Genomic DNA, 25959 nt, shown 5'->3' on the forward strand with positions numbered 1-25959 from the left:
GTTTGGAGAGGAATGTTCTTTTTCAGTAAAATAAGGAGAAGGCTAAGCAAAAACAGGTGTGGGAGTATTTTAAATAATGGTATTTATTCAAACTTTTTTCCTGAAGGCTTATATATATATTAATATAATCTCCTCTGAAGTCACATATTTGTGAACTGCATATTTGTATATTGTCAGAACTTGTTCATATTCAAACTGAACATGTTCCTGTATTGATATTTATTACTCAGAAATGCGTTGTGCCTTGCCATAATTTACGGAAAAAATAATATGGATAGTTGAGCCATAGTTGAAGATTTGTTTTCCATTACATTACAATCCATTTTTGAAGCATCTGCAACAATTTGATAGCCATAGTGCATCTTATCAGGATTTGTTACAGGGCAAGGGGGATTCACATGTCTGTCTGAGCAGGGTAGATTGGCAGATTTGCAGTTACTATTACTGGTATCCTGGAAATAAGCTGAGCAAATTAGAGAAAAAGAGTTATGGAATAGTTGAACCGAGGTTCTGAAGAGAAGCTCCATCAATGAGTTGGAATAACAGCCAAAGCCACTAATGTGAAGATGGTGGTAAGGAAGATTTCCAATTAATACACCAGCAAGACAAAGCTGATAGAATGACGGGTTTGTATCGTATATGTGCTATATGTGACACACACACATACTGTTGAGCTGCCGCATGTAACTGGATAGCCATGGAGCCTAGGTAATCGCCTATTAAAAGATTGGGAGACATTTGAGCACTTTGGGAGAACTTCAAATACAGGTAGTCTTCAACTTACAACGACAATTGAGCCCAAAAAATTTATTAAGTGAGTTTTGCTCCATTTTACAACTTTTCTCACCACATTTGTTAAGTGGATTACCGCAGTTCTTAAATTAATAACATGGTTGTTAAGTGAATCTGGTTTCCCCATTGATTTTACTTGTCAACAGGTTGCAAGAGGGGATCACACGACTCTGGGACATTGCAACCATCATAAATGTGAGACGGTTGTCAAGCATCCGAATATAAATCAGGGATGCTGCAAAGATCATTAGTGTGAAAAATGGTTATATGTCACTTTTTTCAGTGCCGTTGTAACTTTGAATGGTCGCTAAATGAACTGTTATAAGTCGAGGACTACCTATATTAGTTTAGGAGGATTCATAGACATCCCCTACAAAGCTGCTTTCCTTTTAAACACAACACACCAAAAGAATCCACTATCTCAACAGCCATGGACTACTGAAGTAATATCATTGAAACTTTAGCAGGAAAGAAAGAAGACAAATAAAACTAGAAGATGAGTGGTAAGAACTTTTCAACATCAATGTAGCATATGAAATTTCTGATCTGATTATACAATAAATGCATTTTCATTAGATTGTTATGATTTTAAAATAATGGGTGGAGATATTTTTGGTTTGGGAGGAAAGAAAAGGTTAAGATCATGCTTCAGATTTTTGAGGTTTCACACTGAATTCTTGGCTTCTGGTCTGGGGTGGAAGCTATTAGGAATCCCTGGTGAGTAATCTTGTTGCAGTTTTTGTCATGTAAAGAAAAGAATGACTAGATATACTGTAAGTAAGTTCACAAAATTACTTATTTTGGAGATATTGTAGTACGGTAATTTGTCCTTTTTTCTGATTTTCATAATAAAGGCAAGTGATACCGGGTTTCAAGCAAGCTTCCATTTTTTTATTTCTTACTCATAAAAGCTTTTTAAATTAAAATATACTAATGTTATAGAACTGGAACCTGCCATTCTTGAACAAAATTATATGGAGACTTGAACGTAACTAAAGTTTAATTTTGAAACTTTTTAAACTGCTGCAACATTTTTATAAATATTCTTAAATGTAAATGGGATTCTTTTTTAAAAAAATATGGATAGGAGCCATTAGCCATTGTTACACCCCCACGTCCAGCCAGATTTCCTTGGCATGATGTTTCCACAAAAGTGAAAACTTTAATTGTGTTAAAAAGGAAGGAGATGAATCATTGTCCAAATTTTCATAACATGATGTAGTTCAATATTTATTTGAGCAAACTCCCTTTTATCTGGAGATAAAACAACTATGGGGAAAATACGCAAATGCCTGTATTTATTTCTAGCAGGTTGTAGCTACCAGACTATGTAAAAATCTAATTCAGTGCTCAGTTCTGTATTAAAATATTAAATGTAGCAATAGCACTTAGACTTATATACTACTTCACAGTGTTTTACAGCCCCTTCTAAGTGGTTTACAAGTCAGTGTACAGCCCCCAACAATCTGGGTCCTCGTTTTACCAATATTGGAAGGATGGAAGGCTGAGTCAACCTTGAACTGGTCAGAATTGAACTACTGGCAGTCAGCAGAGTTGGCCTGCAATACTGCATTCTAACCACTGCACCACCACAGCTGTCACAAAATATGTGATTTTGTTAATAGGATTATTGAATCATTGAATGCAATGAACTTAAGATTTAAAAAAAATCAGCTATATTAAGTATAGCAATTTCAGATCTTAAAGTTATGGTTTGTGTTTATTTTCATTGCATAAATTCACAGTCTTGTCTCCATGATCATAGATATGTTTTGCTAAGTAATACAATAGTTACATTTTTAAAAGATGCAGTTCTAATAGTACTCGGCTGGAATCTAATGAATAGAAAATTTGGTTGCCACTTTCTTCTGTAAAGACCACAACTTATTTCTGAAAAGTTTCAGAAGTTCTTGTTACACTTAGCAGATTTATTTATTTCTTAGATTTTATCCCGCCTTTATTCTTTCATGAGTAACTCAAGGTAGAAAACATACATAATACTCTTCCCTCTTGCTATTTTCCCCACAATAAGAACCTGTGGCAGGATTGGTCTGAGAGAGAGTAACCGGCCTAAAGACACAATAAAATGGCAGATGACAAAGGAATGGAGATTATTTATATACCAATGTTGTACTCTCCACCAATTATTTGGCATAGATTACTTGCAGGGTCATTTCCTTCTCTATCATTGGCTTTGCTCTCTGAGTTTTAGTGGGGCATCAACAATCAATTTTTGCTGTTAGAAGTCAGGCAGCCTCCTTGTTACAAATTGTATATTTTATTATTTTTATTTATTAAGTTTGTTTGCTGCCCAGTCCATGATGATCACAAGGGGCTTTTAGCTTTTTTTTTAAGTCCAAATAATGTTTTGGTGGGCTTTAACAGATTGATTTCGGGATTTTGTTGTTTTATAATCTGTGTTAGCTGCTTGGAGGCATAACGTGGCAAGAGGCAGATTACACATTTTAAAATAAATAAGGTTCTTGGGCTGCTTGGTCCACCAGGAAACCAGAAAAGTTTGAGAACATATTGTGCAACGGGAAGACTGCTAACACAACATTTGATTCCAGTTTTATGACATTTGAGGAGTTCTAAAATTGGAAAAGTTACCTTTTCTATAATATAAATGAAGATAAATCAAACATTCCAACATTTATTTAAGTGAGCCAATAAAACTGGTAGTGATTTTTTCAACATCTTTTAAAATATTTAAATGATGTGACAAAACCCATTTTTTAAGACAGTAAAAAAAGAAGAGCGCTTAGAAAATAGTGTATACATCTGGCTTGTCATGTTTCATGTTTTGCAAAGTGAGTCATATTGCATCAAAATTAAATGTTTATTTTTCTTATCTTTGCCTATATAAGAATGCCTTCTGTCTGACAAAATCGGTGTTGATAGCTTGTATTTATGAAAAGGGGTTGACAAAAGCAAATAGGGCAATATAAGCTAGCAAATACAGTAGCAATTTAACAAGCATTGGCTTGCGTAAAATGTGGTTGTTTTCATTCTTGTACTATATGAAGCTTATTAAAGTCACTTTCTGTATATCAGTCTGAAGTGCAATAAAAGATGGAGTGCAGTGAAGGAATTAATAAAGACACTTCTATTCTTTAGTACTGCCACTTTCATCTTTAAACATTGCTGAGCAGGTGCCAACAAATAAAAAACAAAGTCTTTTGTGAGATTTATTTTGTAGCTTACTTTAACATTGTAATGGTACAAATCCAAGGAAATGGTACAAAACTGTATTTGATATTATTTCCAAAAGAAGTAGGGTGATTTGGTTTGATCTTTTGAGAGGGATATAGAAGCAATCCGGATACTGTATTGGATTGATCCTCATCTTTGATGCAGCATCATACTTAGAGAAATCCATAACTGAATGACATGGTAAAAAACACAGAATGCTCAAAATTAATGATAAATACTCACTGATTCATTCTGACATCATCACTTTTTTAGTAGTTACCCCAAAGAATAGGTGGGGAAGATAGAGAAAGAAAATAGATGAATAGCCTATTCTGTGGTTGACGATGGACTTGTCTTATCTTTAGGATTGTTTCTAGCATAGCTATTCTAAAGTGAGGAACGATGTTGAAGCTTCTGTTTTTATCTAGCTTGTTTGGGTTCATCACTTCCTAGATGTGGGAAGATCTGGTGAGGGAATACACATTATAATCATGATTAAGCCACTAATGAATTTAACATCCCCGATCACAAAATTCATTTCTTTCTAAAGCAACTTTTATAGCTTCCAGTGATTGGATTCTTTAACACTCTGGAGTTGAGGAGTGTTTCGTTCTGAAGAAATTGGTTACTAGATCTGCATATTTAGAGAAGAGAAGTATTGTTAGCTGGGTCCAAATTCATTTTGATGAGAATCCTGGGACAAAATGGTCATAAATTGTACCAAGCTTTTCAAACTTTTAAGTGTGTAACAAGACACAAATTAAGAAAGCATTTTCAGTCAAAAGAATGTGACATATTTGGGGCATTGTATTAGGTCTTTCTTTTGAGAAGCTAGCATGTATAGATACCTTTTATGGAACCATAAATCTGAAGGGAAATTTCAAGCTCATATGCTTAGTCTTCTATTGATTCTAGCAATATTCAAGGACAGGAGAATGACTCTTAAAGTCCAGTATTAAAAAAGAAAAAATAGAAAAGAATCGTATGAGGGAAAATGTACATTTGAACATAGGAAATTGTTTTTCCGTTTCATATTTGATGCATGGGATTAACTTTAAGTGTTAAACATTGAAGGCAGAATATATATATATACATATATACATATATACATACATACATACATACATACATATATAAATGTTTGTTAAGCATTCAGAATACACTTGCTTAGTCCCAGACATGGGACAAATCTTATTTCCTGTTTCAGCCTAGCCCAAGGCCATCTACAGGCAGTAGCCACAGCAGTGGCAGTTCATGTTTGTGTAAATTTTTTTTGGCTTGCTAACAAAGAATAAAGGGAGACCGATATGATCATTTCAAACTCATTTGTTCTCATCAGTCAGCCATACCCTTCTGAGATTCGAACCTGGGCCAATTGCACATTAGGCAGTTGTTTAACTTCTAGGCCACAGGCTCTTTCTCGCTTTGTTAGCTGAGAGGCAAGGGAGATATGCGTTAAGTATTTGTTAAGTATTTTAGAATACCTTGCAAGGCCCAAATACGGGCCAAATCTTATTGCCTGTATCAGCCTAACCCAAGGCCATCAACAAGCTGTAGTCACAACTGTGACAACTCATTATTTATGTAATTTTTTTGGATTGCTAACAAAGAATTAAAGGGAGACTGAAATGGCCATCTCTCTCTCTCTCTCTCTCTCTCTCTCTCTCTCTCTCTCTGTGTGTGTGTGTATATATGTGTATATGTGTGTGTATATATATGTATGTATACACACACACACATATATATTCTGAGGTATGTGTATTCTGAATGCTTAAACATTTAACACATATCTCCCTTGCTTCTCAGCTAACAAAGAGAGAGAGAGAGCCTGTGGCCTAGGGGTTAAAACAACTGCTTAATACGCAGTCGGCCCAGGTTCGAATCTCAGAAGGGTATGGCTGACTGATGAGAACAAATAAGTTTGAAATGATCATATTGGTCTCCCTTTATTCTTTGTTAGCAAGCCAAAATTTTTTTTTACACAAATATGAACTGCCACTGCTGTGGCTACTGCCTGTAGATGGCCTTGGGCTAGGCTGAAACAGGAAATAAGATTTGTCCCGTGTCTGGGACTAAGCAAGTGTATTCTGAATGCTTAACAAACATATATGTATGTATGTATGTATGTGTGTGTATATGTATATGTATGTATGTGTGTATATGTATATGTATGTATATATGTATATGTATGTATATATGTATGTATGTATATATATATATATATGTATGTGTATATATATATATATATATATATATATATATATATATATATATATATATATATATGTATGTGTATATATATATATATACACATACATATATATGGATCCTTGGTTTTTCGGGTCTTTCCCCGCGTAGAACTAAAGGTGTGGGCGCAACGTTTCGACGGAGTCCCATCCGTCATCATCAGGCTTTAGCTTCCTTCTATGTATGTGTATATATATATATATACACCAGCCATCTACCAGCCATTTGGAAACCCGCCTTGATTGACAGACGAAGCCCAACCACCAAGAATGATACCAGACCCAAACTCATGATAACATCACATGACATCACCACCACACAACCATTCAAAAAGCAAATCCGAACCCACAACGATAAAGACACACAACCACAAAACAGAAACCTAACTACAGCTGCAACATCAGCCACTTTAAACCCCTCCAAACCACACAATAAGCAAACTGACACCCACTATAAAAACATGGCACCACCACAAACACGAAGCCGAACAAAAGCAGCACAACTCACCAGCTCAGTTCTGGAGCTGGCAGCTGAGACCAGCCCATCCACTCAGAACACACCCCCACCCAATCAGAACACACCCACCATTCAAAACACACTCCCACCCAATCAGAACACACTTGGTCCCCTACCCAATCAGAGCACACCTCCACAGAACACACCCCCTCTGGCAGTTTAAAAAAGAGGAACAAAGAGCAAGAGCCACATGCTTCTCCCAGAAGAAGGAAGCAGAAGCCTGATGATGACGGATGGGATTCCGTCGAAACGTTGCGCCTACACCTTTAATTCTACGCGGGGAAAAACCCGAAAAACCAAGGATCCATATATATATATATATATATATATATATATATATATATATATATATATATATATATATATATATATATATATATATATATATATATCGTATATACTTGAGTATAAGCCGAATTTTTCAGCCCACTTTTTGGGCTGAAAAATTCCACTTCGGCTTATACTCCAGTCAACAAAAAAACTTACCGAGGACTTGCGCGCGGCCGAGGCTTCGGTGCTTCTGGGATCGCGTGCACCTCTCCCAAGCCGCCACCGTCCGGAGACCTGCCGAAGTTTGGGGAGGTTTGGGGAGGTGCGCGCGCACCTCCCCAAACCTCCCCAAACTTCGGCAGGTCTCCGGATGGTGGCGGCTTGGGAGAGATGCGCGCGATCCTGGAAGCACCGAAGCCTTGGCCGCGCGCAAGTCCTCGGTAAGCTCCGGGCGGTCACTTGCTTCGCGTCTCCTGAGGGAAGGGGGGGCGACTGGAGCGGGCGTGTTTCCTTGCCTGCTGGGCGCCGCGATTTGCCCGGGGAACGCGCGGGCCCCGAATGGCAGCGTGGAGCGAGGAAGCGGACAGCCAGGGCTTCCCCGAGAGCCGCGGCCACACAGGGTATTCCTGTGTATTCAGGCTTGCAAAATGGCGGATCGAGCCTCTGCTGGCGACAGAGGCTTGCAGAGCACGGATCCAGCCTCCGCCGGCGGCGGAGGCTTGCAGAACGGCGGATCGGCTTATACTCGAGTCAATAACTTTTTCCAGTTTTTGGGGGTGAAATTGGGGGTCTCGGCTTATACTCGAGTCGGCTTATACTCAAGTATATACGGATATATATATATATGGATATATATATATATATATATATATATATATATATATATATATATATATATATATATATATATATATATATACACACACACATACATGCTTCTCCCAGAGGAAGAAAACAGAAGCCACCAGCCTGATGATGACGGATGGGATTCCGTCGAAACGTCGCTCCTACACCTTTAGTTCTACGCGGGGAAAAACCCGAATAACCAAAGATCCATATATATGATTGATTGACAGACGAGTCCCAACCACCAAGAATGATAGACCCAAAGTCATGATAACAACACATGACATCACCACCACACAACCATTCAAAAAGCAAATCCGAACCCACAATGATAACGAGGCACAAGCACAAAACAGAAACCTAACTACAGCTGCAACATCAGCCACTTTAAACCCCTCCAAACCACACAATAAGCAAACTGACACCCACTATGAAAACATGGCACCACCACAAACACGAAGCCGAACAAAAGCAGCACAACTCACCAGCTCAGGTCTAAGGCTGGCAGCTGAGACCAGCCCATCCACTCAAAACACACCCCCACCCAATCTGAACACACCCACCATTCAAAACACACTCCCACCCAATCAGAACACACTTACTCCCCCACCCAATCAGAGCACACCTCCACCCACAGAACACACCCCCTCTGGCAGTTTAAAAAAGAGGAACAAACAGCCACATGCTTCTCCCAGAAGAAGGAAGCAGAAGCCACAAGCCTGATGATGACGGATGGGATTCCGTCGAAACGTCGCCCCTACACCTTTAGTTCTACGCGGGAAAAAACCCGAATAACCAAAGATCCATATATATATATATATATACATACACACACACACACACACACAAACATTATATATATATATATATATATATATATATATATATATATATATATATATATATATATATATATATATATATATATATATATATATATAAATTTGATATAGTGCTAAGGTACTGGTCTAGAAACCAGGAAACTGTGAATTCCTAGTTTTGCCTTAGACATGCAAGTCAGCTGAGTGCCTTTGGGCCAGTCACTCAACCCAGCTCATCTCACAGGGTTGTTGTGGGAAAAATAGGAGGAGGAAGGTGCATTTTGTATATTTGCACCTTGAGTTAATTTTCAAGTAATAAAGGTGGGATAAAAAGTAAGTAAATAAATAACAAATTCTCTCCCCACTCCCAAATCACTATAGAGATTTTGGTCAACATATGCTATATCGTTGGCACTATTGATTTGCTAAATCAATTCCCATGGAAAGCAAAGCTTTTCAAAGAATTAACTATGTGTTGATTTTTCCCCCTATTCTATCCTTGTTTCATATCTGTGTTGTAAGGTACATAAGCATCTGGTGTTTTATGCACTTCATAGAGTTCCTTTGAAAACAATTCAGAAGCATCTATTGATTTTAGTTAAGACTTCTAGGGTTTGACTGGAGCCTCTGAATTGGACAATATTGCCTTGATCTTGCGCCTGTTTTTACTGGCTGTTCCATTTGCTTCTGAAGTGACTAAAGATGTTTTGGGAGCTCTTAAAGTCCTAAATCACAGGTCGGCAACCTGCGGCTCCGGAGCCGCATGCGGCTCTTTGAGCCGTCTCTTGCGGCTCCCAGCCGCCCGGTGCGCGCGCACCTCTTCCAACGGGCAGTGGTGCGCGCGCACCTCTCCAAATGGAGAGTGGCACCGCCCGTTTGGAGAGGTGCACGCGCACCTCCCCGAATGGGCGGAGGTGCGCGCGCACCTCCCCAAACCTTTGGAGAGGTGCGCGCGTACCTCCGCGCGAATGGGCAGCGGTGCCGCTCTTTGAGGAAGCTGCTGCGGCCCGTCTGCGAAGCTGCTGCTTTCGGCAGCTTCGCAGACGGGGCGCGGCAGCTTCCTCAAAGAGTGGCGCCCCTGCCCATTCCGAGAGGTGCGCGCGCACCTCTCCGAACGACCGGAAGTGCGCGCGTACCTCCGCGCGAATGGGCAGCGGTGCCGCTCTTTCAGGAAGCTGCCGTGGCCCGTCTGTGAAGCTGCCGAAAGCGGCAGCTTAGCAGACGGGCCGCGGCAGCTTCCTCAAAGAGCGGCGCCCCTGCCCATTCCGAGAGGTGCGCGCGCACCTCTCCAAACGACCGGAGTTGCGCGCACACCTCCCCAAACCTTTGGGGAGGTGCGCGCGTACCTCCGCGCGAACGGGCAGCAGTGCCGCTCTTTGAGGAAGCTGCCGCTTTCGGCAGCTTCCTCAAAGAGCGGCGCCGCTGCCCCTTCGCACGGAGGTACGCGCGCACCTCTCCAAAGGTTTGGGGAGGTGCGCGCGCAACTCCGGTCGTTCGGAGAGGTGCGCGCGCACCTCTCGGAATGGGCAGGGGCGCCTCTCTTTTTGAGGAAGCTGCCACGGCCCGTCTGCGAAGCTGCCGAAAGCGGCAGCTTCGCAGACGGGCCGCGGCAGCTTCCTCAAAGAGCGGCACCGCTGCCCATTCGCGCGGAGGTACGCGCGCACCTCCGGTCGTTCGGAGAGGTGCGCGCGCACCTCTCGGAATGGGCAGGGGCGCCACTCTTTGAGGAAGCTGCCGCGCCCCGTCTGCAAAGCTGCCGAAAGCCACCTACATAGTCCAACTTCTGTAATTGTTTAAATTATTCTAGAACATTGGTCTTCAAACTTGGCAACTTTAAGCTTGTGAATTTCAACTCCCAGAATGGCTGAGGAATTCTGGGAGTTGAAGTCCACAAGTCTTAAAATTGCCGGGTTTGGAGACTTCTGTTTTAGAAAGGTGAGAAAGCTAAAGGTTAAACATTTATCTCTGTCAGCAGTGGGAGGAACACAATAAAAGGTCAGCTGAGCACAGCAGAGTCTGCAGAGTGTGAGGCAGTTGGGGCTTTATGCTGTGGCACTGGGGTGGCTGACCAGAGTGAACCCGAGGTCCTCAGCAATGGCGCAGGCTGCACTGGGACTGAAGCAGAGGCCTGGAGGTGATGGCAACTGGCTGAGATTATAGCAATAGCAAAAAACTACTTATATACTGCTTCACAGTGCTTTTCAGCCCTCTCTAAGCCATTTACAGAGTCAGCATATTGCCCCCAACAATCTGGGTCCTCGTTTTACCGACCTCGGAAGGATGGAAGGCTGAGTCAATCTTCAGCCACTCAGAATCGAACTTCTGGAGTGAGCAGTGTGTTAGCCTGCAGTACTGCATTCTAACCACTGTGTCACCACAGCTCTTCAGATTGCTGAAGACTCTGGGCCACCGCCACTGAGAAATGCCCCTGTGCAGAGTACTCAAAAGGGCAGAGATGGGGGGGGGATAGGCAGGTGTATTGAGCTGAAGCATTCCTATAGTCATAAAGGTGTGCAGACTGCCAAGTGCCGGAATTTTGATCATGTGACCATGAGAGTGTTGCAATGGCTATATCTTCAAATGCTAGTCGTCTCTTCATTCAGTGCCATCGTAACTTCAAACTAAGGCTGAAAATGGGCCATAGGACAAGGACCTCTGTACATGCAGTCTCTCACAACACTGACACACATAATTGCCAGGTAACATTCTTCATTGCACTTTGATACTGCCAACTCTTCTCACTTTTGGATTTTCTTTCAGTCCAATAGCGCAAAGAAGCTGCCTGTTCTCAGACCTTTTGAGCTGATAAAAGTTTAAAACTGCGAAGCTGTTGGGAGCATTCAGAAACATCTCATAGGTGGTCTTTCATCCAAATTAAACTACAGTTGATATTTACCCGATTCAGAATGTAAAGCAAGATACCCAAAGACTAGTATGAATGACATTTTGTCAATCTATGCAATGTGAGGTTCTATAACCAGATACCTCATTCATTTCTTAATGGCCAGCACACCAAAGTTATTGTCCAAACCTAGCTTGGACTTTGCAGATTATAAAGATTGACACATACACTAAACTTTACCATCTGGAACCTTCCAGATGTATTTGGATTACAGCTCTCACAAGACATTAGCTCAGAACCACAGTCCTATCTGAAGGATCACAAATTGGGATAAGATGATCATGGAAATACTTTGAAATGTAAACTCTTTTATCCTCTATCTAAGAGGAACAACTAATTTGTACTTTGCCTCCCTAAAGCCTGTAACACTGAGGTAAATTTAGTAGCAAAAAAGCACTTGCTTTTCTTTTGGGGACACCACATTAAACATTAAAACGGATTATCTGAATGAGCCTCAATATCCCTGCAATGTGTAATACTTCAGCCCATAATCTTGTGACATAATCATACCAATAGCAAGTCCTGTCAACTCTCTATCAAAATAAATAAATAAATATGTTTCCAAACCATAACTTATTCACTCATGCTTTATCACATGGAATTAACACACACACAAACACACAAACACACACACACAGAGAGAGAGAGAGACAGAGAGAGAGAGAGAGAGAGAGAGAGAGAGAGAGAGGGATCTCATATTTTTGGCAAAACGATGGCACCATTTTCATAATCCTAAAAATGCAAATCAAGTATGATACTTACATTCCTTTATCTAACATTAAAGATTCTACTCTGAAGAAATGAAAACTACTAATTATGATTACTTGTTAAATGAAAAGTACCATTTCTTTTCTGAAGCAGAATACTTCCACCATATCTCTAATGCTAGAGATCATGAAGCATTCTAATTCACAGTTCAGTACACTCAAATAAGGTGTAAGAAAGTACGCATGATTTCTCTCTTTATACCACTCTCTCTTTATACGACAGTGCTCTAATTTCCTGAACCAGCAGAGATATTCTCCTGAAAACAAATCAGTCTTAGAGAAAATTGGAATAGTTACTACAGCGACAATGCTAGAACATTTTTAAAGGAATAAATCCAAGTTAACTTAGTGAGAACCTGTTTTAAACCAAATGCATTAATTTAAGCATACTTTTTACTTTATCGTGTTATAAAATTATGAAGTTTTACTGCGTGGGAAGCAAGCACTATGAAATGGCAACACCAGCTCCTGTATTTACAGTAGCCACACTATGAGCAAGTGGACTGCTGTCATATATTGGTAGTCCAGATTGTTGTATACATATGTTTTCTCTAATGCTCTGCAAAGAAAACTGAAAAAGGATGTACAATGTATATTGTCTTGAACTTCTAGAGGTAAGATAGGGGAAAAATATCTAACAAGTGATTAAGTAAAGTTGGGGAACAACTTTATCTCAAGTTGATTTGCTTCCGGAATCCTTCCTCCCAGATCTTCTCACAATGGCATAGAGACACCACTGTCCAGTCACTCTCCTGTATAAAGAATATAAGGATATGTAGAGATAAGAGGATTCTTAATATTTTGATAGGGATTTGTCTCATATCTCCCAAAGCTCCCTATCTCAAAATGTAAGACAGGAAAACAAGGAGTGAATAAAGACCTTTCTTGAAATGCAACTATCTGTTTCCCATACACTGAAACTTTATCTCCCTTTATACTTAATGTGAAACTATACATCAAGGCGGCATAAAGATTATTTTGTTATTTTATTTTAATTTACTGATTTATAAAGCAAACCAGCTCAAACCACGTGATTTTCAATGGTGCAGATATGATTATGTATGTTTATCTTTATTAAAAACAATTATAATAAAGTGAATATCGCAGAAATGTATACACTGTGGTATCTCATTGGTTGCTCTTTCCAGTGACCACCATCATTAATTATACCTGAGCAACAATACTTGCTCAAAAAGGACTTTTTTTCAAATCAAACTTAGATAATACGCCTAATATGGGATTCAAGTGCCATGAAAAGAAGCCAATAGAAGGAGAAATTCTCCAAAACAGTACTGAGTCATAAGTAACAGTTTCCTGGAGAAAGTAAGAAACAGAGCAGGAAGAAACTCTATGGTATCCAATTTTTAATAACGTATGAGTTAACAACCTGGTTTCCTTCAATTGCTACATCTGTCTACAAACTGTAGCATGTGTTTGTCATTAGAAAAACATAAACTGGGCAAACAAGAGGGCCAAAGGTTTAATTACACTTAGAATCAGATTGTTCTTTGCATTTTTTTTCCTATTCAAGCCATGCTGGCCACTATTGTATCTCAAGTATTCCGAGTGTTTGCAAAAAGAAAGAAGAGAAACCCAACTAAAAGAGCTTAGAGAATTAAAACAGCTCTGCTATCCAAATTAAATCAGCTAGAACTTTGTGAAAAAGAAAGTGAGACATAGAACAAAATGTATCTTTTCCATTGCAAATGTTGCGTGGTTAGAGTGTATATGGAAAGTACTTCCTTCTTTTATTTAGTTACTCTAAAGTTACATGCAGCTCCAGCCAGGAGACTGGGGGGAGGGGGATTAAATCTGTAATCATTTGCAACAAAATTGCTGCTTCTATATTCTATATTCATCAGGTATCAAATAGCCTTTTATAAATCATCAGTCACAGAATCAATAAGAATTCAGTATTGTTTCCACACTAAACTGACTTCTATACTGTACATGGAAATTTCTATTTCAAACCTATGCTATTGCCAGTTTCCCAGCTGTTCCCAATTTCATCCAGAGTTCTTTAAATAACAATAACAAAAGCTACTTTTTCTCACTTGCTTATGGCTCTTTCCTTCCTGTATATGTCTTAATTATTCAACAATGTTACTTGTACTAAATTTAGTATTTTAATTAAAAAGACTACAAATTCCACAAAAGAAAGACATGAATGAACGGGTTTTGATCCCTTGACTATCCTGGGCAACACACAATTACAATAAAAAAGAAAAAAAACACAACCTGAAAATAACCAATCAATGACTTATTTTACCTAAAATCCATTATGTCTTTAGTATCTACACATTTTATCTCAAATGGTGGTGAAAGCATACCTGGTCTGAAGAATCTAAAGCAGGGTCACAGAGAGAAATATATCCCTTGAGATAGGTATTATAATCCCAAATCATTTAGGACAGGGGTCGGCAACCTAAAAAAGAAAAAGAGCCACTGGGAACCGGTTCCATCACAAATTAAAAAAAGAGGGAGCCGCGTGCGTGTGTCCATGCACGCGCATGCGCAAAAAGTTTTTTTGCGCATGCGCGGACGCACGCGGCTGCCATTTTTTTAAAAATGAGATGGAACCGGTTCCCGGTTGCCCGACGGCGACGGCCCGTCTGCAAAGCTGCCGCTTTCGGCAGCTTCGCAGACGGGGCGCGGCAGCTTCCTCAAAGAGCGGCGCCCCTGCCCATTCCGAGAGGTGCGCGCGCACCTCTCCGAACGACCGGAAGTGCGCGCGTACCTCCGCGCGAATGGGCAGCGGTGCCGCTCTTTCAGGAAGCTGCCGTGGCCCGTCTGTGAAGCTGCCGAAAGCGGCAGCTTAGCAGACGGGCCGCGGCAGCTTCCTCAAAGAGCGGCGCCCCTGCCCATTCCGAGAGGTGCGCGCGCACCTCTCCGAACGACCGGAGTTGCGCGCACACCTCCCCAAACCTTTGGGGAGGTGCGCGCGTACCTCCGCGCGAACGGGCAGCAGTGCCGCTCTTTGAGGAAGCTGCCGCTTTCGGCAGCTTCCTCAAAGAGCGGCGCCGCTGCCCCTTCGCACGGAGGTACGCGCGCACCTCTCCAAAGGTTTGGGGAGGTGCGCGCGCAACTCCGGTCGTTCGGAGAGGTGCGCGCGCACCTCTCGGAATGGGCAGGGGCGCCTCTCTTTTTGAGGAAGCTGCCACGGCCCGTCTGCGAAGCTGCCGAAAGCGGCAGCTTCGCAGACGGGCCGCGGCAGCTTCCTCAAAGAGCGGCACCGCTGCCCATTCGCGCGGAGGTACGCGCGCACTTCCGGTCGTTCGGAGAGGTGCGCGCGCACCTCTCGGAATGGGCACGGGCGCCGCTCTTTGAGGAAGCTGCCGCGCCCCGTCTGCGAAGCTGCCGAAAGCGGCAGCTTTGCAGACGGGCCGTCGCCGTCGGGCAACCGGGAACCGGTTCCATCTCATTTTTAAAAAAATGGCAGCCGCGTGCGTCCGCGCATGCGCAAAAAAACTTTTTGCGCATGCGCGTGCATGGACACACGCACGCGGCTCCCTCTTTTTTTAATTTGTGATGGAACCGGTTCCCAGTGGCTCTTTTTCTTTTTTAGGTTGCCGACCCCTGTCCTAAATGATTTGGGATTATAATACCTATCTCAAGGGATATATTTCTCTCTGTGACCCTGCTTTAGATTCTTCAGACCAGGTATGCTTTCACCACCATTTGAGATAAAATGTGTAGATACTAAAGACATAATGGATTTTAGGTAAAATAAGTCATTGATTGGTTATTTTCAGGTTGTGTTTTTTTTCTTTTTTATTGTAATTGTGTGTTGCCCAGGATAGTCAAGGGATCAAAACCCGTTCATTCATGTCTTTCTTTTGTGGAATTTGTAGTCTTTTTAATTAAAATACTAAATTTAGTACAAGTAACATTGTTGAATAATTAAGACATATACAGGAAGGAAAGAGCCATAAGCAAGTGAGAAAAAGTAGCTTTTGTTATTGTTATTTAAAGAACTCTGGATGAAATTGGGAACAGCTGGGAAACTGGCAATAGCATAGGTTTGAAATAGAAATTTCCATGTACAGTATAGAAGTCAGTTTAGTGTGGAAACAATACTGAATTCTTATTGATTCTGTGACTGATGATTTATAAAAGGCTATTTGATACCTGATGAATATAGAATATAGAAGCAGCAATTTTGTTGCAAATGATTACAGATTTAATCCCCCTCCCCCCAGTCTCCTGGCTGGAGCTGCATGTAACTTTAGAGTAACTAAATAAAAGAAGGAAGTACTTTCCATATACACTCTAACCACGCAACATTTGCAATGGAAAAGATACATTTTGTTCTATGTCTCACTTTCTTTTTCACAAAGTTCTAGCTGATTTAATTTGGATAGCAGAGCTGTTTTAATTCTCTAAGCTCTTTTAGTTGGGTTTCTCTTCTTTCTTTTTGCAAACACTCGGAATACTTGAGATACAATAGTGGCCAGCATGGCTTGAATAGGAAAAAAAATGCAAAGAACAATCTGATTCTAAGTGTAATTAAACCTTTGGCCCTCTTGTTTGCCCAGTTTATGTTTTTCTAATGACAAACACATGCTACAGTTTGTAGACAGATGTAGCAATTGAAGGAAACCAGGTTGTTAACTCATACGTTATTAAAAATTGGATACCATAGAGTTTCTTCCTGCTCTGTTTCTTACTTTCTCCAGGAAACTGTTACTTATGACTCAGTACTGTTTTGGAGAATTTCTCCTTCTATTGGCTTCTTTTCATGGCACTTGAATCCCATATTAGGCGTATTATCTAAGTTTGATTTGAAAAAAAGTCCTTTTTGAGCAAGTATTGTTGCTCAGGTATAATTAATGATGGTGGTCACTGGAAAGAGCAACCAATGAGATACCACAGTGTATACATTTCTGCGATATTCACTTTATTATAATTGTTTTTAATAAAGATAAACATACATAATCATATCTGCACCATTGAAAATCACGTGGTTTGAGCTGGTTTGCTTTATAAATCAGTAAATTAAAATAAAATAACAAAATAATCTTTATGCCGCCTTGATGTATAGTTTCACATTAAGTATAAAGGGAGATAAAGTTTCAGTGTATGGGAAACAGATAGTTGCATTTCAAGAAAGGTCTTTATTCACTCCTTGTTTTCCTGTCTTACATTTTGAGATAGGGAGCTTTGGGAGATATGAGACAAATCCCTATCAAAATATTAAGAATCCTCTTATCTCTACATATCCTTATATTCTTTATACAGGAGAGTGACTGGACAGTGGTGTCTCTATGCCATTGTGAGAAGATCTGGGAGGAAGGATTCCGGAAGCAAATCAACTTGAGATAAAGTTGTTCCCCAACTTTACTTAATCACTTGTTAGATATTTTTCCCCTATCTTACCTCTAGAAGTTCAAGACAATATACATTGTACATCCTTTTTCAGTTTTCTTTGCAGAGCATTAGAGAAAACATATGTATACAACAATCTGGACTACCAATATATGACAGCAGTCCACTTGCTCATAGTGTGGCTACTGTAAATACAGGAGCTGGTGTTGCCATTTCATAGTGCTTGCTTCCCACGCAGTAAAACTTCATAATTTTATAACACGATAAAGTAAAAAGTATGCTTAAATTAATGCATTTGGTTTAAAACAGGTTCTCACTAAGTTAACTTGGATTTATTCCTTTAAAAATGTTCTAGCATTGTCGCTGTAGTAACTATTCCAATTTTCTCTAAGACTGATTTGTTTTCAGGAGAATATCTCTGCTGGTTCAGGAAATTAGAGCACTGTCGTATAAAGAGAGAGTGGTATAAAGAGAGAAATCATGCGTACTTTCTTACACCTTATTTGAGTGTACTTAACTGTGAATTAGAATGCTTCATGATCTCTAGCATTAGAGATATGGTGGAAGTATTCTGCTTCAGAAAAGAAATGGTACTTTTCATTTAACAAGTAATCATAATTAGTAGTTTTCATTTCTTCAGAGTAGAATCTTTAATGTTAGATAAAGGAATGTAAGTATCATACTTGATTTGCATTTTTAGGATTATGAAAATGGTGCCATCGTTTTGCCAAAAATATGAGATCCCTCTCTCTCTCTCTCTCTCTCTCTCTCTCTCTCTCTGTCTCTCTCTCTCTCTGTGTGTGTGTGTTTGTGTGTTTGTGTGTGTGTTAATTCCATGTGATAAAGCATGAGTGAATAAGTTATGGTTTGGAAACATATTTATTTATTTATTTTGATAGAGAGTTGACAGGACTTGCTATTGGTATGATTATGTCACAAGATTATGGGCTGAAGTATTACACATTGCAGGGATATTGAGGCTCATTCAGATAATCCGTTTTAATGTTTAATGTGGTGTCCCCAAAAGAAAAGCAAGTGCTTTTTTGCTACTAAATTTACCTCAGTGTTACAGGCTTTAGGGAGGCAAAGTACAAATTAGTTGTTCCTCTTAGATAGAGGATAAAAGAGTTTACATTTCAAAGTATTTCCATGATCATCTTATCCCAATTTGTGATCCTTCAGATAGGACTGTGGTTCTGAGCTAATGTCTTGTGAGAGCTGTAATCCAAATACATCTGGAAGGTTCCAGATGGTAAAGTTTAGTGTATGTGTCAATCTTTATAATCTGCAAAGTCCAAGCTAGGTTTGGACAATAACTTTGGTGTGCTGGCCATTAAGAAATGAATGAGGTATCTGGTTATAGAACCTCACATTGCATAGATTGACAAAATGTCATTCATACTAGTCTTTGGGTATCTTGCTTTACATTCTGAATCGGGTAAATATCAACTGTAGTTTAATTTGGATGAAAGACCACCTATGAGATGTTTCTGAATGCTCCCAACAGCTTCGCAGTTTTAAACTTTTATCAGCTCAAAAGGTCTGAGAACAGGCAGCTTCTTTGCGCTATTGGACTGAAAGAAAATCCAAAAGTGAGAAGAGTTGGCAGTATCAAAGTGCAATGAAGAATGTTACCTGGCAATTATGTGTGTCAGTGTTGTGAGAGACTGCATGTACAGAGGTCCTTGTCCTATGGCCCATTTTCAGCCTTAGTTTGAAGTTACGATGGCACTGAATGAAGAGACGACTAGCATTTGAAGATATAGCCATTGCAACACTCTCATGGTCACATGATCAAAATTCCGGCACTTGGCAGTCTGCACACCTTTATGACTATAGGAATGCTTCAGCTCAATACACCTGCCTATCCCCCCCCCATCTCTGCCCTTTTGAGTACTCTGCACAGGGGCATTTCTCAGTGGCGGTGGCCCAGAGTCTTCAGCAATCTGAAGAGCTGTGGTGACACAGTGGTTAGAATGCAGTACTGCAGGCTAACACACTGCTCACTCCAGAAGTTCGATTCTGAGTGGCTGAAGATTGACTCAGCCTTCCATCCTTCCGAGGTCGGTAAAACGAGGACCCAGATTGTTGGGGGCAATATGCTGACTCTGTAAATGGCTTAGAGAGGGCTGAAAAGCACTGTGAAGCAGTATATAAGTAGTTTTTTGCTATTGCTATAATCTCAGCCAGTTGCCATCACCTCCAGGCCTCTGCTTCAGTCCCAGTGCAGCCTGCGCCATTGCTGAGGACCTCGGGTTCACTCTGGTCAGCCACCCCAGTGCCACAGCATAAAGCCCCAACTGCCTCACACTCTGCAGACTCTGCTGTGCTCAGCTGACCTTTTATTGTGTTCCTCCCACTGCTGACAGAGATAAATGTTTAACCTTTAGCTTTCTCACCTTTCTAAAACAGAAGTCTCCAAACCCGGCAATTTTAAGACTTGTGGACTTCAACTCCCAGAATTCCTCAGCCATTCTGGGAGTTGAAATTCACAAGCTTAAAGTTGCCAAGTTTGAAGACCAATGTTCTAGAATAATTTAAACAATTACAGAAGTTGGACTATGTAGGTGGGTTTATTATTTTATTGATAAAGTTTCTTGCTGATGTCTTAACATGCTTAAATTGATGAAGCTGATCTTTCCATCTGATTAAAGCTGTTCTTATCCATTGTTTGGCTTATTACAAAGAATCTGCTTGTGATCAGTGATGCAACAAAATGTCACACTTAAATAGAATGGGATTATCTTGAATTTATAAGAATTTGAGATTAGATAATAGATGGGCTCATATAATATATTGTACTAATAACATGGCATTTTAGCTAAAATTTGTTGAAGAAGCCAAAAGGATTGGGATTCATATATAGTATTAAACAAGAAACTATGGTTTATAAATGAAAGAGCTGGTTTTATAGGTATGCTATACCAATGCTTGATAAATCATATATGAAAGTAACCAGTATAGAATTGGTGAACTTTGTCCCATAGCAATTAATCCTGCAGGGAACTCAGGATTGGGGTTAATGGGATTGATTGACAGCTAAGGTTTCAAGGTTAGTGGATGGTTAATTAGAATACAAAGACCTGCTGAAGTTTGTTAGTATTTACTGAAACCACAATAGATTATTATGCAAGATCCTCTTCTTCTAATTCCTTACTAATAAGGCATATGATCAGAACACTAAATTGATGCAACAACTCTACGTATATAGCTGGTTCAAGGCACACTGGTGTTTTAGAAAGCTCTTAGATTTAATGCGAGGTATGGTTTCTAAGGTGTATTTTATAGATTAGCATCATTTGCCAAACAAACCATTGTGGCTTAGACAACAAGTTATGATTAATGAAATGATATCTAGGCATGCTGTGTAAACATAATCACAGAATCTGAGTAAACAAAGGTGTGTTTGCATTTGATTTAAAAATGATTCTAAGATACTGTTGTGAAATGCAGAATGGCTGTGTTTGTGATGTTTGCTTACAAATTTGAATGGGCTTGAAATGGTTTCCATAGGTCATATATCAAACATCCTGCTTTGAAGAAATCCCTTTTTTACTTCCATGATCCCATGCTCTTTCTAGTGGTCAAATGATACGAGTATTTTTAATGGAAAAATGAAATTCTTTAATAATTGGATCCTCGAAAAAGAACTTTTGCCAATTGAGCAATCCTATTAGCAAAGATTATCACCTAAAGCAGAGAATCATGTTTAAAAATAGTACTGAATATTATAATAAAAGACATTGCCTAACTTATTAATATTTATTGCATTTTTATGCAAAAAAAGCCTTCATGGAGATACCAGGACATGTGGGTGTGTTTATGTATTCATTATTACTTATACTTTGCAATCACTATTTGATTAAACTATTTATGCCTCATTTTTATATCCTGCCGTCTAGTTCGAAGTGCCGTCTGAACAATTTACAAAACAAAAACAAAACAACTTTGTTTTGAAAGTTATAAGGTAAATTGGACTTCAAATAAGCCTCCCCAAAGAAGGAAAACATATCAGGGAAAAAGAAAGCAAAGAGTGGAGAATGAATTTAGTTTTGGGCTTCTCACGCATTAGGATTTTGTTGAATATATTGCAGTTTGGAGTGGGCTAATTAGTTCTCCGAAGTTACTGTTGTGATGGGGGTCAACAAGGAAGGGAGTCAGTACTCAATTCCTCTTATCAGGATGTACTGAAGTGCTGTGCTGGATGCAGAGGTGGGGTTTTCTGTTTTGGCAGTGAGCTTGATTTCTAGCATTGCTATTCTAGCCCACAATCTTTTTGCGTAGGCTTTTCTTATAACTGTCATCCAAAACCATAAGTAAAAGATTATCTGGATGAAGAAATGTTTAAAGTAGAAAGTGCTATTGCTATTCAGGTGTCATTACTTTCAGATGTTGATGAACCACAGCTGTCTTGGTCCCTGTCCACTAACTGATGGGGTTTAGAATTCAGCAGTCCTATATCTAAAGGTTGGTTGTGGGTTCTCCACTCCTGCACTAAATGTTTCAAACAGCAAACTGCCTGCTCTTATGTATGTTTCATAATTGTTCATTAAGAGCATCATTCCCATTTTGAATACAATGGAAGGTTGTACAGTACCTTTTCCCAGCCTGCTACTCCCTAAGCTTGAAATCATAAAATGCATGAGCTGCATGGTAAGGTAAAGGTAAAGGTTCTCCCGCACATGCGTGCTAGTCGTTTCCAACTCTAGGGGCCGGTGTTCATCTCTGTTTCAAAGCCGAAGAGCCAGCGCTTGTCCGAGGACATCTCCGTGGTCATGTGGCCGGCATGACTAGATGCCAAAGGCGCACGAAACGCTGTTACCTTCCCACCGTAGTGGTCCCTATTTTTCTACTTGCATTATTACGTGCTTTCGAACTGCTAGGTTGGCAGAAGCTGGGACGAGTAACAGGTACTCACTCTGTTACACGGCACTCGGGATTCGACCCGCCAAACTGCCGACCTTCTGATTGACAAGCTCAGCGTCCTAACCCACTGAGCCACCGCGTCCCTGGTACTATAGGCTATATACTTTAACCATCTGCTGCAGGAATCCACTGCATCTCACTTATTTTGGCCATGTCAAAATAAGTGACATGGCCAAAATAAGAGAAAGCTATTATGTTGGGAAGAGCTAGTGGTAAAAGGAAACCAGGTCCCTGAACACGATGGCTGGACACACTATCAAATCTGACACCAGCTAAAGTATAGAACAACTCAAAGAAGTAGTGCAAGATTGGAAGATTGTCCCGTAGAGTTGCCAAGAGTCGGACACACTGAATGGATAACAAAATCATCATCAGCATGGCCATTTAAAAACCGTTTAGTGAAGGCAGATCTACCATTGATGTACTTAACAGCTCTTACGATCATTAAATTCTTCTTAATATTGAGGCCAAATTTCTTTTTTTTTAATTTGAACCCCCACTAGTCTTTGAACTCCTCTCCGTTCCAACATAGGACAAGGTCTGCTCCTAACAAGCACATTATGTCCTTTTCGACATTTGTAGATAAATATCATATACCGTAGTCTCTTAAAACTTCTCTTACTGGATTATGGTTTTTGTCATTTGCAACAAAATAATGTGATTATGGTTTTAGTTGGAGATAAAAAGAACCAAACTGCCGCACACATTAAGTCACAAGTGTGGGAAGGACAGGATCTTCTCAATTCTGCTACTGTGAAATTCCCTGCCTAGAGGCAACTCTTAAAATCCCTCCTGTTGTCTCTTAAATCGCATGTTGAGACAGTTCACACAAGCTTTTGGATGTGCAGTGATGGTTCTCCAGTGATTTATTTATGTCTGTTAGATGATGTTTTTATGGATGACTGATTTTTTTTAAAAAAATGAAGTATTGTATAAAAATTAATGAATAATTTGGCTGTTCAATTCTTCAGTTCTGCCTGGACAGTCTGGGGTGAGGGTTGGTGCATATAGATAGAGCAGTATAATCCCAAGGCAAGCAAATGGAAGCTTATTACTCTGCAGAATTCTTGGTCTTGTGATTGAAAACCCACAGGCTAATTCCTACTTTTATTTCTAAATTCCTTAAGCAATTAAAGGAAAGGGGAATTTTAAGAACCAGTGAAAAAGAATGCTGACCTTTGTGTCTTAATATAATGGATGATGTCAGAATGAATTTGATGTTCCAAGCACATTTTGAAACAAGCAATGTTAGTCTGATGTGTGCTTTCAAACCTCTGTTTGATAAAAGTAAAAGGAACGAACCAAAGCAAAGAAGAAACAGAAGCCTAAACAAATGATTTCAGTGTTTTGTTTCAGTAGAGGGAAATCTAACTTTGATATCACTTTTTTTTTGGGGGGGGGGAAACAATGTTTAATTCAGAGAAGAAGAGGTGAAATATCCAGATATCTCTTAAATACTATCCCCTATCTTTGTGGAAAGTAATTAAGAGAATTATCGCTGTGAAAGAAAATTAAAAGGACTTTCTGATTGCCGGTTAAGAAGCATTTTAGCCCAGTAAAACTCAGGAATTTGAAAGCTCTTTCTTGGTAATTAGTTTGTATGAACTCTTCAGAAATTGTCAGTCTTCAGAATTTGCTTCTCCTGAAAAGATGTAACTGTTTTTGAGAATGCTAAGAAAATTTTTGATCAGCAGGTACAGAAAATACTATTTTATCTATTTCTTTTATGAACTCAGTTTACATTCTGATAGGGACATGTATTGTTATCCTTGAATTATGAAAATCAAATAGCTTAAAAACCACATTCTAAAACATTACCCCATGTCTCCATATTCTGATGAACCTCTGTTTTTTTCTGGATAACTTATCCTGGAAGAAAAATTGGACAGCTATACCATTGCATAAACCTGAGAACGTTATTTAAATTTGTTAACTCTGTTATTTTCTAGATGAACACAAAGATGTACAAAAGAAAACCTTCACCAAGTGGATAAACACTCGTTTTTCAAAGGTAAGGCTGACTCACAGTGGCTCTGCTTTAATCCCTTGCCTACCAGATGTATTGAATTTCCATTGAAGAGCATCAGGTTGAAAAAGGGTAGCTTAAGTTACGTTCAGTAAAACATAGCATCTTCAGTTATGTACTGGATTAAAATATGTTCTAATTCTAGATCCCAAGCAACATTTATTTTGTTCTCTCCCTATTTCTCCTTTAAAAGGGCTTCATATTAGCTGCAACCTAATTGTGCTAATCACCCTTTTAAAATGGCCATTTTCTTTGTCACCAAGTCCCTTCTTTCCTTTCCCAGCTCCAAGTTTGCAGGATTTGGTTAATGCGTAACTTTTTGAAACACCTTTCATTATAAAGGGCCCAGTAATAGACTGCATACATTATATGTTTCTTGCAAGCTGCCTGTGTTGGCAGGACCTTCTCCAGAGATTCTGACCTTTCTGCAAACAAATGTTTGATTCAGTGTCTTTTAAAAGCCACATGCAAAAATACTACAGCCACTTTCAGAGCAGTGTGGCATTGTCAGCAGTCTGTGTTGGGATTTCAGCCAATGTCAGAAATGCAACTCCAAAGTAAATCTTTTGCTTTTTCTAGCAATGAGCTAAGTTATTTCATATCCAGTGATGTGGGTATGGGTGCTCAGCATGACCCTTTACCCAAAGGAAGATCTCAGTTAAATGCAAGGTCCGGTAACTTCTATAGGACGTTCCCTTGTAGATTTGGTTGTCTCTGTATGCGTTAGCATTCCTGAGTACAGATAGACTTAGATAGACCACAGATATACTCAACTTACAACCATTTGTTTAGTGACTGAAATTACAACCATATTGAAAAAATGTGACATGACCATTTTTCAGACTAACAACCTTTGTAGCATCCCTGTGGTTACATGATCAAAATGTGTAGGCCCTTGACAACTGTATTTATGACAGTTGCACTGTCCCAGGGATCATGTGATCACAATTGTAACTTTCCCAGCTTTTTTTTGGACAAGGAAAGTCAGTGGGGGAACCTAGATTTGCTTAACCACAGCATGATTCACTTAACAATGCCAAGGATTGGCTTAACAACTGTGGCAAAAAAAGGTTGTAAATGGGAACACAATTCACTTAACAACTGTCTTGCTTAGAAGTAGAAATTTGGGGCTGAGTTGTGGACATAAATTAGAGACTGAATGTAGCTGTAATTTGGATAGCACAAATCTAAGGTTGGGGGGTTTGCACTCCCTATTTTTTTATCTATATATGTTAGATATAATTAGCGTTGATGGCACTATGTCTCAAAGTAGCCTATGCCCTACAGCTTACTGTAAATAGCACCTCTAATATGGTTTTTGCTTAGCAA

At 39.8% G+C, this 25959-nt stretch overlaps 1 protein-coding gene across 3 annotated transcripts in view; it reads left to right on the forward strand.

Moving 5' to 3' along the window:
* The window catches only part of UTRN (utrophin), a 386201-nt gene that overhangs the window by 36354 nt on the left and 323888 nt on the right, over positions 1-25959 (forward strand). For all 3 annotated transcript variants that reach the window (XM_083373856.1, XM_083373857.1, XM_083373858.1), the window contains one exon: positions 24554-24615. In XM_083373856.1, the coding sequence (XP_083229982.1) occupies positions 24554-24615 (62 nt within the window). The remainder of the gene's footprint in view (positions 1-24553; positions 24616-25959) is intronic.

The sequence above is a fragment of the Vipera ursinii genome (assembly GCF_947247035.1).
Source record: "Vipera ursinii genome assembly, chromosome: 1".
NCBI lineage: Eukaryota > Metazoa > Chordata > Lepidosauria > Squamata > Viperidae > Vipera > Vipera ursinii.